At 48.8% G+C, this 17880-nt stretch overlaps 2 protein-coding genes across 5 annotated transcripts in view; one reads left to right on the forward strand and one right to left on the reverse strand.

The window, feature by feature from the left end:
* LOC122384821 (GTP:AMP phosphotransferase AK3, mitochondrial-like) lies at nt 1-11105 on the forward strand. Of its 2 annotated transcripts, none has more exons than XM_043372594.1 (5): nt 1-71; nt 8204-8365; nt 8684-8803; nt 9311-9483; nt 9774-11105. In XM_043372594.1, exons 2-5 carry the CDS (start codon nt 8218-8220, stop codon nt 9981-9983), a joined length of 651 nt encoding a protein of 216 aa, XP_043228529.1. In that variant the 5' UTR covers nt 1-71; nt 8204-8217; the 3' UTR covers nt 9984-11105. The 2 variants fall into 2 exon arrangements, with proteins under 2 accessions (XP_043228529.1, XP_043228530.1); XM_043372595.1 differs by having other exon boundaries at nt 52-75.
* LOC122384819 (phospholipase A-2-activating protein-like) overlaps nt 11028-17880 on the reverse strand; it is a 22527-nt gene continuing 15674 nt past the window's right edge. For all 3 annotated transcript variants that reach the window (XM_043372571.1, XM_043372570.1, XM_043372573.1), the window contains 11 exons: nt 17113-17265; nt 16757-16950; nt 16225-16446; nt 15825-15966; nt 15141-15302; nt 14424-14547; nt 13917-14114; nt 13379-13610; nt 12795-12998; nt 12347-12499; nt 11028-12042 (listed from right to left, as the gene is read on the reverse strand). In XM_043372571.1, the coding sequence (XP_043228506.1) occupies nt 11468-12042; nt 12347-12499; nt 12795-12998; nt 13379-13610; nt 13917-14114; nt 14424-14547; nt 15141-15302; nt 15825-15966; nt 16225-16446; nt 16757-16950; nt 17113-17243 (2337 nt within the window). In that variant the 5' untranslated portion in view covers nt 17244-17265 and the 3' untranslated portion in view covers nt 11028-11467. The remainder of the gene's footprint in view (nt 12043-12346; nt 12500-12794; nt 12999-13378; nt 13611-13916; nt 14115-14423; nt 14548-15140; nt 15303-15824; nt 15967-16224; nt 16447-16756; nt 16951-17112; nt 17266-17880) is intronic.

Raw genomic sequence — 17880 nt, forward strand, 5'->3', positions numbered from 1 at the left:
GCCCATAAGTGAAGGCCCGAAGGCCTGTGATTTTGTAAAGCTTATTGACGCTTGATTGACGCTGGTAACTGGTAAGTGTGTAATAATGTATTAAATTTGTCAATAGTCATCTTGCGTATTTAAGAAATATAATGGTGCTCTAGTAATTGCATCCTAGAAGTGCTTCTTAGTAGGATGCCTGATTTGCTACGCAAAAGTCAAGTCACTGCGTAGTTCAAGTTTTCTATTTCAATTTGAATTGTTCATTGCTTATGCCATCAGTAAGCTTAGCACCACTACCCAAAAACAGGTGATCTACATATCCAACCAGCGCTCGATTTCCTGCAGGCTTTGCACATTTTGATCGAAAGCCTCATTTACTTAGGAGACACTGTCTTGGAGGCTCACCGCTATTTCATTTTTGCCATTCTAGACTAACAGTTGGGTGGTGAGCTGGGCACTATCAGTCGGTGACACACCAGGGAAATAAGCTAAAATTAGAGCGCTCTATTTATTGCTCCCGCTACTTCACCGTCTCCCATAGGGTCCTGTGTTGAGCTGGTGTCGAGGCTCTAAAAATGACGCCGATTTTTGCACCCTTCTCACGAAAACCGCTCGGACCGCCTGGAAACTAATTGTTCCGCTCTAAAAATTTCATGATCGACGGGAAAATGAATGAGGAAAAGATTGGTCCTGAAATAATTCTGAACTCCCTGTAGAACATATCGAAATATGGCTGCAAACTAGGAGCATGTCAAAATCGACAAAACGATACAAATAAACTTACCGGGATTTTTTTTATTTTCCATGCATCTGTGTATGAAATCAGTCGGTTTTTCGGAAAGATAATCTTCTGTTTAATAAATAATTCCACAATTGCAATCGAGAAAAAAAAAACATTTCTGCTGTGACGGCAGTTTTGGCATTGTGCCAGTAGTGTGGCGTGCGCGGTGCTGCGTGGTCGTCGGGACGGAGTTGTGAGTATTTTCGGTGTTTTAAATGGTTGATGGCCATTTGAACCAGCTTTATATTATTTCCTACAAATTTTTGCATCAAATTATTGCTTTGAAAGACCATTGAAACCCCTTATCTCTTCATGAAACACGATCATATTTATCGTCGACGAAAATGGCGCGGGACCCCATATGCGTTCCGATCGAAATAAATCGTAAATTAAATAATATTCGATGATAAGTATCATATTCTAGTGACACATTTTCATAAAATAAGGCATAAACTTTGCAAGGAAGTCAACATTGGATGATTGGATTCTTATTTTGCTCACATATCCTTGTGTAGTCAAATGACTCAATTGTTAGATAAATGTAAGCATATGTTTTGGCTTGATGTTTGCTGTGAAACCACCCAGCCACTTGCTGGTTGAGTGGTTTTTGATAATAACCTGATAATCATTTCTCCTTTTCCTTAAAAGAAACTAAAATTCTTTTCAAAGTAATCCATTTTTAGGAAAGGCGGCTTGCTCATTGACATTTCATGTTCTTGTTTTGTTATTGCTGGCAGTATTTTGATACAATAATGCAATATGAATTTTTTGCAATAATAAAACCTAAGACAAACCTAGTTAATGCGTCAATCAAACACCCAACAGAAAGATTGTGAGTCCTTGTGACGTGAAGTAGAACATTCTATGAATGTGTTATATAGAATATGCCAAATTTTAAATTAATTATACTGATAGCTGAGCATGTGAATTATGCCACAATATAATTTCATATTCTGGTTTTGAAATAGCGGGCAGTATTTTACTTCAACAAATGTAATATACATGGAATACATGTTGTTATGTTATGTTAAAAGTTTAATAACAGCAAACAGAAGGGGCTGTTTCAGCAGATAATGTTTGTACCTTATGCATTACCTTTCTTTTCTGCAGGACCATGCTTCCGCTGGGTGGTCGACATTTGCCTCCTGAAGAAGTTGAGCAACATGAAGACCACCAGATGAGGTGTCTGCAGTTCATGTGGAACTCTGCAGACTACAAGTGTTATGCCAACCACAACCAAAGTGCTGTGATCATGGAGGCATGAACCTCATGACAACACTTCAGATTTGCAGTTGTACCAAAGTGTGATTCAAACCACCTGTGGCATCTCACTCAATGTGTGAACAGTGTGATCATTGTGCAGTGTTCAGCTGCAACTAAGACATTTATTAGTGACTTGTTTTGCAATTAGCCACCAAAAGCATTTTTGGGCTGGCTGCTGTAATTTGTTGTGCAATGCGCAATAGTGGTAGTGTTTTGTCACTTGTCAAGTTGTCAGTTGTGCATGTTGCATGTTTCTCTTCCCTCGGCCCTCATTATCAGTTAAGTGGTGAATTGGCATCACTCAGTCTCCCCAGATCTCCATTGACTGTCTGTCAACCACCTAACTTGAGATGGTATTTGCTAATAGTGTCAGAAAAGAAGTGATTGTAGACATTTTTAGGAATATGAGCTCCGTTTCATGCGTGTTGCGGTGGTCATTTTGTCACTTGTCCCATAGTGTAATAAATGGAAACTGTTGTTCCCTTTTCAAGGTACTCGCGGATGCAGAAAGCGTTGGGCCTAATTATTAAACGCACCCTTCTATCAGCGACGCACGAAATCGACAAATATCATCCTTTTTAGAGCAGGAGGAAACGAAAACTTGTGAACATAGCTGTACCTACAACAGTGCATAAGGAATTGGAATTCTGGGAGTTTTTGAAATTCGGAGAAACTCAAGTTGTCGACAGGTATGCCCCCTTGTACGTCAAAGACCGCCTAAAAAACAAACGTCTACAAATGAAGGCAGTATTCGTATGTTCGTTGTAATTGCAGCAGCCTAGCAACATGCATTGCGGTCCGATGGCGAATTACACTCGTGCTAAAAAAAAAACTATGCCGGTAACTGCCAACGTACTTAGGTCGTAGGTGAGGAGAGAAAGGGTTATGTCAAATGTCAACATCAAAGAAATGGCTTCATCTGAGCTGTGCCTATTGTACATAATTCAACCAATCTATGCATTTCGTTTCTTGCTAGCTACTCATGCTTTCACTCCTGCTTCAGAGTAATCATCCCATATTGTACGTCTTAAGATATTGATTTCTATGGCAGTTCGCAATTGCTAGCCACGTCTCACCTCAGTTTGGTGGCCCCGCATCGGCCCACTCGGCCGCTCTAAAATTGACTTACGGAGGAGGATGGTGGCTTTTATTTTAGCTTCTCCGCTGACTGCGGGGAGCGCCGTCGCCGAGGTAGGAGCAATAATTAGCTTAAGTTTGGGACTAATTTCCACGCTTAATTAACATTTTGATGTTATTTTAATTAATTCATGTTAATCTTTGACGCATTCTCTTTCTATTGATACCATCCACCGGCCTGAGAAGTACTGCCTTGCTGCGTAAGGGCCGATAAAAGATCACGCTTTTAGGGGTATCTCTTCAACATGGGGCAGGAGCAATAAATAGAGCACTCTAATTTTAGCTTATTTCCCTGGTATGTCACCAACTGCTATGGCTATTAAGCTATAGCTTCGAATTAACTAAGCAATGTTCTTCTCTGAACTCAAGTGTTGTTGAAGTTTGAACTTTGAACAGTGTGTAGCTCTCTGAATACTGGGTCAAAGCTAAGGCTGTGTAACCCTTTGGTAGTTGTAAAACAGGTGTCACACTTGTTTTTTGCAACCAAGGAGAGGTGCTATACCCAGAGATGCTTTGTTATCAAGCCAAGCCTAACCAAACCTGACCTAACCTTACCTACAACCTACAAGTTACACCCTAAAACCTACAGCTTAAACCTACTACCTACCGCCTACAACCTAACAACCTACAGCACCTCCCCTTGGTTGCAAAAAACAAGTGTGACGCCTGTTTTAGTACTCTACTAATACTACTACCTAACCCCTTTACATGGCTTGTAACATGTACCTTTGCTTAGTAACCTCAGCTTGCTCTTTTCTCTGTCTATTTTCCTTCTATTTCCACACACATTATCAAAACTGCCGTCGGGAGGAAAAAAGCCGTATCTGGGGCACTTTTTCGAATTGAAAATTGTTCTGGAGAGGCAAAAACGCGTTTTTTGTTATAAAATTCGTTAACTTTGCTCAATGTAAATAGAGTGAATAACCTTATGCTCATGTTATATGTTGCAAATTGATATAATTAAAACTAAATTGATATATTTCGATATTGCACCGTCATCAGAATAAGAATAGCAATTAAGCAGCGAAACAAAGCCGATTCAAACGGAATACAAAACGTGCATCTTTTGATATGGTTCTCGTTGGATAAGGTCGATCAGTACGTACAATCATTCAAGTGCGTGTCAACATTTGCACATTATACATGATAATGCTTTCAAATATACATAATGCCAAAAATACATATACGTTTACAATATACATACTTTACATAATAGTAGGATACATGGATGGATATATACTTTACATAATAGATGGATACATACATATGCACATACAATATACAATATGCATAATAGATACATACATAATATGTATATACAATATACATAATACACCTAATATATAGTTGTCTATTGTTACTCATACATACACAAACACATGACATATGACAATGCTAAACAATAGGTATTCTACAATATTGTATGCTACACTGGAGCTACCGGAGCCACTGGGGGTGTGTATGACGGGGGATTGAGGAGAGGCCATGATGAGGTTTGTGTGTTGAGGTGGGGTCGCTGGTTTCTGATTTCGATTGATTCGGCTATTTTGAGGTTTGGTACATCTTTACAAACTTTTTCGATCGACACGCTAAACGACTCGGGCCCTACTATGCTGGTTGGGTGGGTGTGTCCTAGCTACATGATCTCCGAGTGGAGTGTCCTTAGTTTGGTTTTTTGCGTCCCTCAAATGCTCGTGAAACCGCTCCCGGATGCGTCTTTTAGTTTCTCCTATGTAAATACTAGTTTTGTCTTGGCACATGTTACACACGATTTTGTACACAACGTTTTTGGTGTGGCAGCGACCAGGCAGCCCCGCCTCACAAGTGTGACATTTCCTTGTACCTGCCGGGCAGGGAGGACTTTGCATGGCTGACCTGGTGAGGTGTTGCGCTAGTGTTTTTCCACTGGTCCAAGCGACCCGCGCATTCAAACCCGAGCCCCTGAAGACTCCATCCACCCGTCGTGCTAGGGTTATTCACTCTATTTACATTATTAATCATGCTCAGAAATACCATAGCTTACCTCCAAGAACTTTGCTCAATAACGAAACAAAACATACTGCAGTGATCGGAAAGAAATTTTACATCCAATGAAAGTGGTTATAAAAGGGAAATTATTTTAACCTAAAAGCAAAAGGCGAAAAACTTTTTTGCTTCCAATTCAACCCCGAGTTTGCGGAATATTTCTTTCACGAAAAAAGCCGTATCGTGGAAGAAAGCCGCATCGTACGAGACACCTGAGCAATACTGTCATGAAAAAAGCCGTATGTCTGATACATTGGTTAACCGATCGGGAATAAAGCCGTATCGCCATTTTTGTTTAATCATATTGTCGTCAAAAAGCAGTATCATCTGTGCATTTGTATTGACAGTACATATTTGTCCATAAAAGAACTAAAGCAGTTCCGCTGCTGGTTCCGTTCCACTGCTTCAGCTCTCAAGTATGGATATTTAATTGAACGTTCGATACAAAAACAAACATGATACCCATTTTAAACTACAGCATCCATGCATAATCGCATTATTGTCGTAACTTTAGGCTCTTGGATTCTGATTGCGCAGAGTGCCATCAAAATACAGCTTGACCAACCGACCAGGGACGTAGCCAAGGGGGGGGGGGCACAGGGGCCATGCCCCCCTCTAAAGGCGAAAAATAAAATAAAACTTTAAAAAAATACCCACAGCTGCACCACACCCCAAGAGATAGTGGGCCAAATCCGAAGAGTTTTCCTTTTCTGGAGGGGCACGACACTAGGCAGCGACCTGTGGCCCCTCCCTGAGCAAAATCCTGGCTACGTGCCCGCAACCGACAAGGGGAATCACGAATGCTGTCTTTGCACGGTGCTTCAATTTTCGATTACACTGGACTCCAGAGTTAATTCTGAGCCACCGATATATTCGGAGAGATGAGTGTGCCGGTCTGCCGCTGCGCCGGAGCCACGGCGACAATGTCGAGAGAACCGAGATAGTGTAGTTTCCCATCGTCGATCTGCAGACCTCAAAGCACTTCAAGGGGGCAAGAGACGATGAGTGGGAATGTTGCTGATTAGCTGTACACAAGGTTCCCGGAAAAGGGACGCTGTTAAGTCACCTGGTGCGCAGCTATAAGCACGGAACCGCCCGGCTCCTGAACCAAAATAGAGGATTGTGTAAGAACTTCAGGAATTCCCGTAAAGAAACTGCATCTACAAAGCCTGTGCGAAACATCTAGGGCGACAGCACTGTGCCGCGGCTGAGGGTGTAAGCGAATGCCGCCTCATTGTCGGAGATCGCTAGACTGCTGAGAGCTCCACACGTCTGCGGGAACGCCCTTTAGAGGACGCACCCTCAAAAGGCCCCTGCATGTGCACTCGTATTCACAGGGCTCTGATTATAGCGCCTACTGCAACAGAGCAGAGGGCTATTCAGTACGCCTTGCTGCATCCTTCACCAGCCACAGCTGTGCTGGTAGGCTCTGGGTAGCTGCCCGTAGAATATGACAATGTTGGGCTTGTGTGGGTGCTACAAGGTAGCCTAAATATCCAATATGATTGAGCATCATGGGTATGAGGGAGCCGGAAAGAAGACGGTAAAGTCATTGACCAGGAATGGAAGTGACAGGGGATGACGTCCCAAAGATACATGGGCGTGGTCACAATTATCACAATGAATGTGACGAGGTTGGCAATAGCAATCGACCTTTCACGGTATTCAACTATGTATATCTTCACTATATCTTCAACGGTTTTACGACAAAGATTGTAGGTCGTCGTACTAAGCGTGCCGGCTACGAGCTGCATGTCTATGATGATTACCGTGTCGAACTTAATATGATGCTATTTTGGTTTTGGGGTGGGGTGGGGACAGGGAGGACAAATTAATCATGGGGGAGGCTAGATCGGGTATTTTTTATTGGAATTTTAAACGAAGCTGGGGAAAAGAACGGTCGGATTATACTGGCGCTCCCGGCTGGTTAGCACATCAAAATACTGAATGCCCGGCACCCTGCTGACACCACCGAGCTGGCAAAGTTCTGTTGGCTTCAAACTTCTCAAGTTCACTCCCTATTTTATTTCAATTAAAATTCCCCTATAAATGTTCACATGTTGCTGCGATCACGTAGCATGTTTGTGTAAATGTTCAACTGTTCCGTCCAGGATATGCCGAAGCCATGCTAAATGAGTAGATACGGCTTTCTTCCAAACTGCCTGGACCAACGATTCGGCTCATATTTCACAGGCCACCATCAAATAAAAGCCGTATCTACAAGATACGGCTTTCTTCCTGACTTATCAGTACCACATTCTTTGTTTGAAATTTTGCATAAATGCCGTATCTGCCGAATTTAAGGATACGGCTTTCTTCCTGCGTGTTTTGCTATCCCTGATGTAACAAATCCGTTTTTGAATTTTTATATTATATATAATATTTTCATTTTTGAGTGTACACACGTTTGAGCAGTACCATTATACGCGTCATGAAAAGAGCTTTCCAACGATATCAAAAACGAAAAATCGATAAAAATGCGACTTACGGCTTTTTTCCTCCCGACGGCAGAAAACATTTATAATATTATCTGCCTCACTAAATTTAGTGTCAGTATGAATGCCTGCATGTCTATCATAATCAATAGACAGTTTTGAATTGAACTCTGAGCCAGAGTAATAAACTGACAGAGTTAAACTTGTATGACTTTTGCCATCCAGCAGTCAGCACCCATATTCATAAATCATAATTCATATGAACACAAAACATGTATAATTTCCAGAACAGCAGTTTTAGTTTGAACTGTCCTAAACTATGGGAAATGGCTGCTCAGGCTGCTTCCATCAGCAATTTATTTCAATTTGCACAATAAGTTCGTAGTGAGTACCTTCTGGCTTCTGTACTCAAGCTTATTTCATTGCAGGCAAAATACAAACTATGGCTGCTAATCATGCATTATTCCAATGCGGAATTGCACTCATATTTCATTATTGCTAAGACCTTGGCTAAGACTAAGAGAGAACAGACAATTTAATTTTGAATCACCTATTTCACGTGACCTGGCATGATCTCCAGTCCACCCAGAAGAGATGGCGGGCCGTCGTCTGTTTCGCGCCCTCATCATGGGAGCCCCGGGCTCCGGAAAGGGCACCATCTCGGAGCGTATCGTCTCCGACTTTGGACTGAAGCACCTCTCCAGCGGAGATCTGCTGCGATCGCAGATCCTCCAGAAAACAGGTGGGGCGCCGGCGTGCGTGGAAAACAGAATATTTGGATCGCTGTTGGCTGGTGGTGCATTAGGAGGGTTGCTGTAGTAGTACTGTTGACAAGCATATAGTGGATAGCGTGACGTGTAATAGCATTTTGCTGGTCAGGAGGATTGTAACAGGTAGCGATAAAATTTGTTATCGGGAACCAGCGTGCGTTTTGTTGCATGCCTCACTCCCTTCTCAGTCTTGTGACTGTCTTCAGTGACACCTCACTCTGCATTCATTTCTCTTAGTATCTTTATGCCTCTGCGTCCCACCTTACTGTGTGTCCCCCATATGTTGTCAGACGTGGGCCTGCAGGCTCAGAAGTACATCGACGAGGGCGCCCTGGTGCCGGATGAGACGATGGTGGCCCTCATCTCCGCCGAGCTGAAGAAACTGGCTGAGCACAGCTGGCTGCTGGACGGTAAACACTGCCTAGTGCCTACTAAAGGTTCTGTCCTAACATGTCTGATACTAAAAAAAGTAGACCTACTTTTTAGCCATCGATCGGCCGCCGATTTCCAGCGCGATCTGGGTACCCAGCAAACTCGGAAAAAAAATCCAACTGATCATTTCGGTTAAACAGGTATTGCTGGAAGAAGAACGTTGTCGATACTGATTTTGCTTTTTGCCTACACGATTCGCGCGACGAAGACCCCTGACCAGTAGCGGCGGAACACCTTCGATTTAGGAGGAGGGGGGGGGGGGGGGGGGGGGCACCGCCGACTTTTGGTCCCATTCTTTCCATGCAACGCCCATAGGGCTAATGTTAAAATGTCAAAATCAAAGGGGGGCGCGGCGCCCCGGTGTCCTCCCCGTTCCGCCGCCTATACCCCTGGCAGACTGTGTTTGTTATACCCCGTAGCGCCGCTCGGTGCTCAGTGCTCCCGTATTTTTCTCGCTGATTCACGTATCGCTTGCCCTCCGCCAGGGTTCCCCCGTACCCGTCACCAGGCCGAGGCGCTGCACAAGGTACAGCCGCTCGACACCGTCATCAGCCTGAACGTGCCCTTCCAGGTCATCATTGACCGCATCAAGGACCGCTGGGTGCACCTGCCCAGTGGCAGGATCTACAACACCCTCTTCAACCCGCCCAAAAACCCGGTCAGTGGCGCGCGACTAGCTGATAACGACGATTAGTTTGTTGATATAGGGCTGCTCTCTTTGGCAGTAGTGATATGAAATGCAAATAGTTGCGTCGTGTGGTAGACGCGGTATTTATCAGATCTATGCTATGGTGTGGTTGCTGCTTTCATCTTCATCTTCATCTCCTTGTTATCAGGAGAAGATACACGATGTCCTGCAGGGTACATTTCTCGCCGATTTCATTAGCATGAATATGTACTCAGTCTTCTGCGTGTCTGACCCTCTTTTCCTGCTCCGTCCGCCGGCAGTTCACCGATGACGTCACGGGAGAGCGCCTGGTCCAGCGGGCCGACGACGCGCCGGACGCGGTCAGGAAGCGCCTGGAGGTGTACCAGGCGTCCGCCGGGCCGGTGATCGAGTTCTATCGCGAGCTCGGCGTGCTCGAGGAGTTCTCCGGCAGCGAGACCAACAAAATCTGGCCGCACGTCCGTCGCATGCTCCAGCAGCGCATCCAGTAAGTGGCACCGCGGTCAGAAGGGATGACGTAGATGGCGATGTAGTCTACTCAACTGCTTCCATTCCTGATCGGTAATTCCGAGTCGAAAATGCTTCAGGGAAGTGATTCAGATGTAGAGGCTTGTAGTGTATGGTTAGCCTACCTGTCGTTTGTTGAGTTAACAAGCGAGGGTTGGGTGTAGGTGGCGGTAGTACCGACAGTGTTGTGAACTAACTGATCGGTGATGGTTTGTTAGATTTGTGGATGGCCTGCAGAATCGGTGCCAGTTGCTGAGGGCAGGATTGGGGATCAGCTGTTCGTGGTGTGTGGTGTGAGAGATGGTTTGTTCGGTCGGCCGGCCCGCGGTTTACGTGGGCTGGCTCGACAGTATCGTAAATGATGTGATAACAGCACAAGTTGCAATATCGGGCTGAGCGAAAAAGCGTGCCATGCGGCAGGAACGATTAGCGTGACAACTTTGATAGTCGGCTCTTTTTTGTGATGTATTCATCTCGTCGTCAGTGGCTGCGCAGTCGCCATAGTTCAGTGGCACAATCGTCAATGTGGGGTCCAATATTTACATTTTCCCCAGCCGCGTTGTAGCCGTCTCTGGAGCTGCCAATTTCGCCGTAGTAACTGCTGAACGTGTGGCCTCCGTGTCCTGCTCGCTGTGCGCTGTCTTCCATGTGTAGAGGCGTTCGTCTCGCCAAGGACGAGGAATGTGTGATGTGATAAAAGCTTTGCTTTTGACTATCTTTAGCGGGCGGCGTTTAACGAGGTTGCGCGATCATGACGAATGAGTAAATTTACTGATGCGCAATCGCACAAACCCTCCGAAGTTCTTGCCTCTAAATGAGCGCTTTCAACCATCTTCAGTTGCATTTTTGTGTTGCATTCCACGCCTTCAGGCTACCTGCCCAAGGTGTTCTACAGTTACTGTTGAGTTTTACCACAAATAACAGTGTCGGTTTTCAATGTTCCACAAGTGAGTGACAAGTGAGTGATTGTGATTTACGCACACTGGTAAGTGTTGACCCCTAATATTCTGTAGGTTTACCATATGGAATCATGTTTTATAAACATGTATTGTTTAAATACGACTCGGAATTAACATGCGAACCAAAATAAACGCTCTCTCCACCGATGCCATTGTTTCTTCTCCATCCCTCCCCTGCCCACCCTCGAGGCCAGGTCACCGGCACCGACCTGAGTGAGCACTCCTGACTCCGTGTCCTGACCCCAGTGGCCTCCCCTGCCGGCCGTCCCTCCTTTGACTGCACTCCCTGACACACGGCACCGGCACAGTTAAAATGGAGCTGCAGCCACCCGCCACTGAGTCTCCCAAACGGCCGCCAGTCATCGCGGCCCGATTGTCCACCCCGCCGCCGCGCCGGTGGTCGGTGGCAGGCCCGTTTGATGACGATTCCCTACACAGTCCGCCGTCGTCCGGCGTCGCAGCGGCTCGCTCCGCCGTCCCGGCCCGCCGCGGCGGCCACCGGCGGTGTCTCAGCTGCTGCGCACCAGCTGCTCGAGCTGCCGCGCGCACGCCGCCACCTTCTCCGGCTCGGGGACGTTTTTCAGCCTCTCCAGCACCGACTCCACCTCCAGACTCCGGGCGAGCGCCGTCATGTCCCTGGCGGCCGCCGCCAGCGTCCCGAACCCGACCAGCGCTCGGAACTGCGCCTCGCCGTCGGTCAGCTGCTGGAGCAGCACACCCAGTGCCGAGAGCGTCTGCGCGCGCGCCTCCAGGTCCCCGGCGCGTGACAGGCTGACGGCCACGTTGAGCAGGAGAGTGGCCAGCGCCACCTCCACGGCGCGGCTGGCGGCCGGGAACAGCGCCAGCGCGGCGGCCGAGACGTCCTCGCGCGCCGCCATCACGGCCCGCTCGCCGCTGGCGTGCCGGAAGAGGTTACAGGTGGCGCGCAGAGCTAGCATCTGGTTGGCGGGGGGCGAGTCGGGCTGCGCGAACCGCTGCAGAGCCGCCAGCAGCGCGGGCCGCCGCTCCTCGGCGCAGAAGTACTGGCAGGTCTCCGGGTTCCGGACGGCCAGTCGCAGCAGGTCGATCGCCGGGAACGCCAGCTCTGACGGAGGAGAGGAGAGAGGTCAGTGAACATGACATTCATCCCATGACACCACTCGCCATCAGCTATATAAAATGGGCACGGGTCTGACAGGTTCAATAGCAAACAGGCGATTGAGTAGAGTGCATGTCAGCAAAACATCAGATATCAAATGGCTCCACAGACCGGCCTGGCACGCTACTTCCCTGTCTTATACCACACCAGTATCACTTGCCTAGATTTAACACAATCGTTTGCCTCGGGCCACACACACCCCTGTCCTCTAGTCTCTAGCCACCCGCAGTACGCAGCGCGCCGAGCTAACCTTTGGGCCAGTCCAGCAGCCGGAGCAGCATGGCCAGGTGATGGGGGGCCGGCGACGCCGTCGGCTCGGCCAGCTTGGTCAGCTCCTGCAGCACCGTCTCCTCCAGCCGGTGGCACCCGTCGCCGGTGCGCTGGTTGAACTCACGCAGCTTGGCTGGGGGTGGGGAAGGGAAATGCGTAAGTGGAAAAGCCAAAGAGAGTTTTGATAGTCGAATAATACAATGTGTACAAGGTAAACAATCCAGTAATTAAGTGACTTTGTTTGAAGATCATCTATACCCATCATTCAAAAGCATGCACTCTGAAAATCGTGGACCAGTACTATTGCTATGCCAGTTGGTAGCTCGCAACCGCAAAACGTATGTTAGTCAGGATATGAAGAAACAAGCTTTCCAGCTTGTGCACGACCAAACCCAAACTGCCCTAAACATACTCTGGTAGATACTCACTGGCCATTCCCTCCACGTTTCCTTTGTCGAAGTACACAAAGTCGTTCTGCGGGAAGTATCGTGACGCGGGTGGGGCGGCGGCGGGGGCGGGGGTGGTGTCCATAGCGGTTCCGGGCGGTACGTAGCGGCCACTGCCAGTGAAGGGATCTGCGCCGCCGGCCCCCACGTGGTGTTCCCCGGCCGCGGGGACGTACCGACCCGCTCCTGCGGAGATGAGAGCACACCTCCGGTTAGAGAAGGGCGTGTGTGCCAAACATTTAAGATTTAATCATGGGTGGTCATTGCTGAAGAACAAGGACGATGTTTGGCTACCTATGAGCGCCATCTGCAATTGAACTGGAAACCTTCCAGTCCATGAAGCCGGTAGGGTTAACGGATGAACAACACAATAACGACTGCTTGGCATAAAGCAATCCAATACTTAATATAGGTAGATCTCCTCAGCTAGAAAACATCGACGATGGAGGACATTGAAAACTTGCAGAAAAAATCGACACTCGAAAGCAAACGCGCCTTGGTGACAAACAAAGCTGTCCATTCAAGTTGCTCATCAACGCCCATCGTATCCTAATCTACCCACTCACCAGTGAAGGGATCATAGTACTCTCCCGACGGCTGAGGCGGCTTGGCGGCCGCCCCGGCGCCGCCGCTGTTCTTGATGATGAAGTTGGCCACCGTATCGAGGAACTGCTGGCTCAGCTCGTGTTTGTGGATGAAGCGCTGCGCCGCCTGCCACGGGTCCTCGGACGTGTTGTAGGGCAGCTTCAGCGGCGGCGCGCCCTCCTGGATGTCCACCGTGAACACGTAGTCGTACTCCTGGTTGGAGGGACGGGAGGGAGTCAGTGGCGGACAGGTAGGGTGGATATGACAGCCCTCCGTAATACAGCCTAAGATATGAGACAGTTCAGTAAAACATTCGTGCTAGGGGAGACAAACTAGGAAAGACGTTCACTTTTCATTAAAAAAAAAAAACTGATCACATGGCAGCGGCCCTCCGAAACAATTTTTGTGCTACATCTCGATGATGCACCACATCCTAGGAAATCACAGACCCACCATATTGAGCCACACTCCGGAACAGAGGATCCTTGCCCCCTCCGACATCTCTCCATCTTCACTCACCTTCCCATCGTGAAGCACCTTCCCTGAGGTCTCAGTGGAGCCGCCAGAGGCGCCCACCACGTCTCCGACCTTTTTCCAGAGCTGCTCGGAGGCCGACCACGAGTGGCAGGTGACGTTCGTACCGTCCCGTACCATCACAGTCTGACCATCCCGGCGGCCGGGCGCCAGCAGCACCTCCTTGCCGGGGAGGTCAGCCACCTGTAGGAGGGGCGGGTCAGGTCAGCTGGTCAACCATCTATAAAAGGAGGCGGTCCGGTCAGGTCATGTACCTACAGAAGAGATAGGCTAGGTCAGACATGAAGACGATGAATGCTAATTGCGAGCCAGCCCAGTGATCAATGCTGAGTCGTGAGGTGGGTAGCGGGAATCTGAATTCCAAGAGGGAATAAAATCATATGTGATGTTTGACTTGGAGTAACGTGCCAGAGCTTCTGTAGTAAACGCGGTAGAATTGGTTACACGAATTAATTTGATCTATTCGACTGCACACCGTCCAAACGTCTGTACCTTGTATCCTCCGAGCTCTGCCTTGCTGAGCTGAGTGCCGGCAACCTCCTGTTCGTACACCTCCTGTATATCGGGCGGCGCCTGCCGCTCCGGGGCGGCGCTGAACACACGGCACACGCCGTCACTGTGGCAGAGAGGGATAATAGTCACTGGAGTGAAACAGACCGCTGAACACCCGGCACACGCCGTCACTGTGGCAGAGAGGGACCATGGTCACTGGAGTGTACAGACCGCTAAACACCCGGCACACGCCGTCACTGAGGCAGAGAGGGATAAGAGTCACTGGAGTGAAACAGATCGCTTAACACCCGGCACACGCCGTCACTGCGGTAAGAAGGGGTCACTTCAGGGAACACAGGACAGGTAACACCAGACACACGGCGTCATTGCGGAAAAGAGTCAGAGTGGGTCATACAAAACAGCGTGCCGCTAAACGGGTGTCTGGGGCGCATAGCGACGCGAGACTGCCAGCTCTCTGGCCGTCTGCCAGTCTGATCACGCGTGACGGCGTCCTAACACCGAACATAAAACCCATGTGTACAATAATGCACAACTCACTCCTCCTCTACCGTCTCTGCCACCAAGGTCATCTTCGGACCACGGCTCCAACGAGGGCGGCCGAAATAGCCGTTTCACAATTTATGGCAGCGACAACAGCATCAAGGTAGACCTGGCACGTACCTAGGTAGGTACCACAACAAAGATTAGCCGACTGACCTGGTTCCGGCGGCGATGTCTCCGTTCTGCAGACAGGCCACGGCCCACACCGACTGGGCCGGCAGGTTGATGGTCTGGTCGAGCTGGCCGCCGCGCCACACTCGCACCGTCCGGTCCTCGCCGGCAGACACGAGATCCACGCCGTTCGGTAGGACAGCCACGCTGTGGGGTGAGAGAGGGATGGTTACTGGACCGTACACACAGAAAAGAGGTCCACGCCGTTCGGCAGGACAGCCACGCTGCGGGAGAGGGAGGGGAAGGGGGTTACATGACCGAGCACACAGACACGAGGTTCACGCCATTCCGCAGTACAGCCACACTGGGGAGAAGGAGGGAGCGAGGGTTGCTGAACAGACACCAGGTCCACGCCGTTGGGCAGAACGGCGACGCTGCGGACGGAAGAGGGAGGAGTGAGGACTAAAATAAACGTTCGAAAACTCCGAAAGGGAGCTTGTAACTGGACGTACGTCTTTTTCCACACACTCTCAATCAAACCGGTCCCTCAGAGACACCAGCTGTGGAACGGAAACTCCTCAAGGATGCGAATGTACGCCGAGCAGAGTTACATAAAATATTCAGCGACAAAACGAAATCAGCATCCCTGCAATCAGCAGAAGCATTGCATTACAGTACATTACCACCGAACAAAACTAACAGCTTGGCAAATTGGTCGTACTGTCTCACCTGTACACAAAGTTGGAGTGCCCGTACAGAGTCTGTACACAGGTGCCATTGATATTCCACCGTCGTATTGTCGCGTCGTTACCGCAGGAGAGAAACTCTTCCTCGGAGAGGAGCGCCAGGCCACGGACACAGTCTTCGTGACCTAAGGACGGAACAGATGGCCGCTTAAATACCCCACTAGCTGGCGAGACTGACCAATGATGCCAGCCGTAACACGAACATTGTAACACCATTAGATGAGCGGCGTAACTCATTGTGCAATATGCATCGTGATCTGATTGTGAATGAACCGGAGAAACATGCAATCGGGAAACGTTCTGAATAACTCGTTTCTTCGTCTTTGTCAAAACTCAACAATTCTGATATTTTCACGCCTACAGCTATTTCCATTCTCACCCACCTGTGAATTTCTGTATGACCTTCCCGGTCTTCCACGCCAGTATGGTCTTGTCTGCCGATCCGGTGATGACCAGACCCGACCCGGGCAGGATGGCCACCGCCCAGACGGCGGCGGCGTGGCCGCTCAGGGTCAGCACGCACTTCTGGCCGAGCCACACGCGCGCGCTGCAGTCCCACGAGCCGCTAACAATCGTACCGAACTTTCCCGCCGCCAGCGCCGCCACTGCACGTAAAGGGACAAGGAGGGTCAAATGGCGCAGAAATATTCAATAGATGATTATCATACCAAACGAACGGTGTCGCCCAAATGCCCAGGATATGAGAAACAGCGATTGAGATAAAACGCCTCAACAAAATTACGAACGTAAGAACCAGGATCGCAATTAACAAGAGGAACATCTTCATCACCAAAAACGGTTATCAATTATCATCCGACGATAAAATAAAAGCATAGGCCCAAGAATCAATGCCCTCCAATTCAAACCACGACAGCAAAGTTCCCCCTTCTCGTCACCCCCGCGTCCGCGGCTCACCGGTGCCCGTGTGACCGGTCAGCTTGAAGAGCGGCTCGCTACTCTTGTGAGAGTAGACGTGGATGTTGCCGTCGTTGCTGCCCGTGAGGATCAGTCCGTCGGGAAACTCGTCACCAGGCGGCATCACACACGTGGACACCACGTAGCGCGTGTGGCCACGCAGCGTCTGCGTGGTCGTGAAGCCGACCCCGTCGCTGAAGAAGCAGCGGTAGACGAGGTCAGACGCGAGTCAAACGCAGACTGATTGGCTGAGGTGGACTGTAGGACGGCCTGTCTGGCCTGAGCGTGACTTTGATGAATGAAAAGTGATTAAAGGTAATGTGAAACTCACTAGGATGGGTGTACTGCTGACTGACCTGTCCGGTGTCCAAATGCGCGCCGTCTCATCTCTGGAGCAGGTGATGATGCTGCCTTGAGGACAGATGCCAGCTGCCACCGCTCGTACGTCGGAGGCATGCCCGACCAACGCCGCACGAAACTTGTACATGACTCAACGTCTGCAGGAAAACCTGCAATGTGCAAATGGAGGGGAAAGCTGATTCTTCTTTCTCTTTTCTGTTCTTCCACAGTCTTGTACCACACACAAGACACATTTGTCAATAACAATCAATAATGAACATTGCATATTCACCATGATGAGCACCTCACTCACTGGCCTGGCTGAGCCAGGACAGACCACTGCCCTCACTTGCACTGCCTCCCATCTCAGCGTGCACAATGCCTGACTCAGGATAGGATAGGCTTGAGGCATTGGAAGATGATAAGTGTTGATTGATACAGAGTGATGGATATTATAGATATGATATGATTATGAAGAACAATATCATGCCGTATAGATTCTATGAATGATGTTGATGTTTCATTGTTCCAGGGTAGATATTACACTCAGTACAGACTATAGCCTTGGTACAGACTACTGACTAGTTTATTTCCATGTTAACATCTCCCTGGTTGATGGTATGACAAATGACAAAGAAGGTCAGATATTTATTTCTGTTCCATAACCTGCTGCAAATCTGTGCAACATCAAAACCAAATGTTGGTGAATGGTGCTGATTAATCACCTGAGAATTTCCCAGGTGCAATAGGAAGGCAAATCCTAATTCCATAAAAACTATACACTG

This window comes from Amphibalanus amphitrite, unplaced genomic scaffold, assembly GCF_019059575.1.
Source record: "Amphibalanus amphitrite isolate SeventyFive unplaced genomic scaffold, NRLGWU_Aamphi_draft 000199F_arrow, whole genome shotgun sequence".
Classification (NCBI taxonomy): Eukaryota; Metazoa; Arthropoda; class Thecostraca; order Balanomorpha; family Balanidae; genus Amphibalanus; species Amphibalanus amphitrite.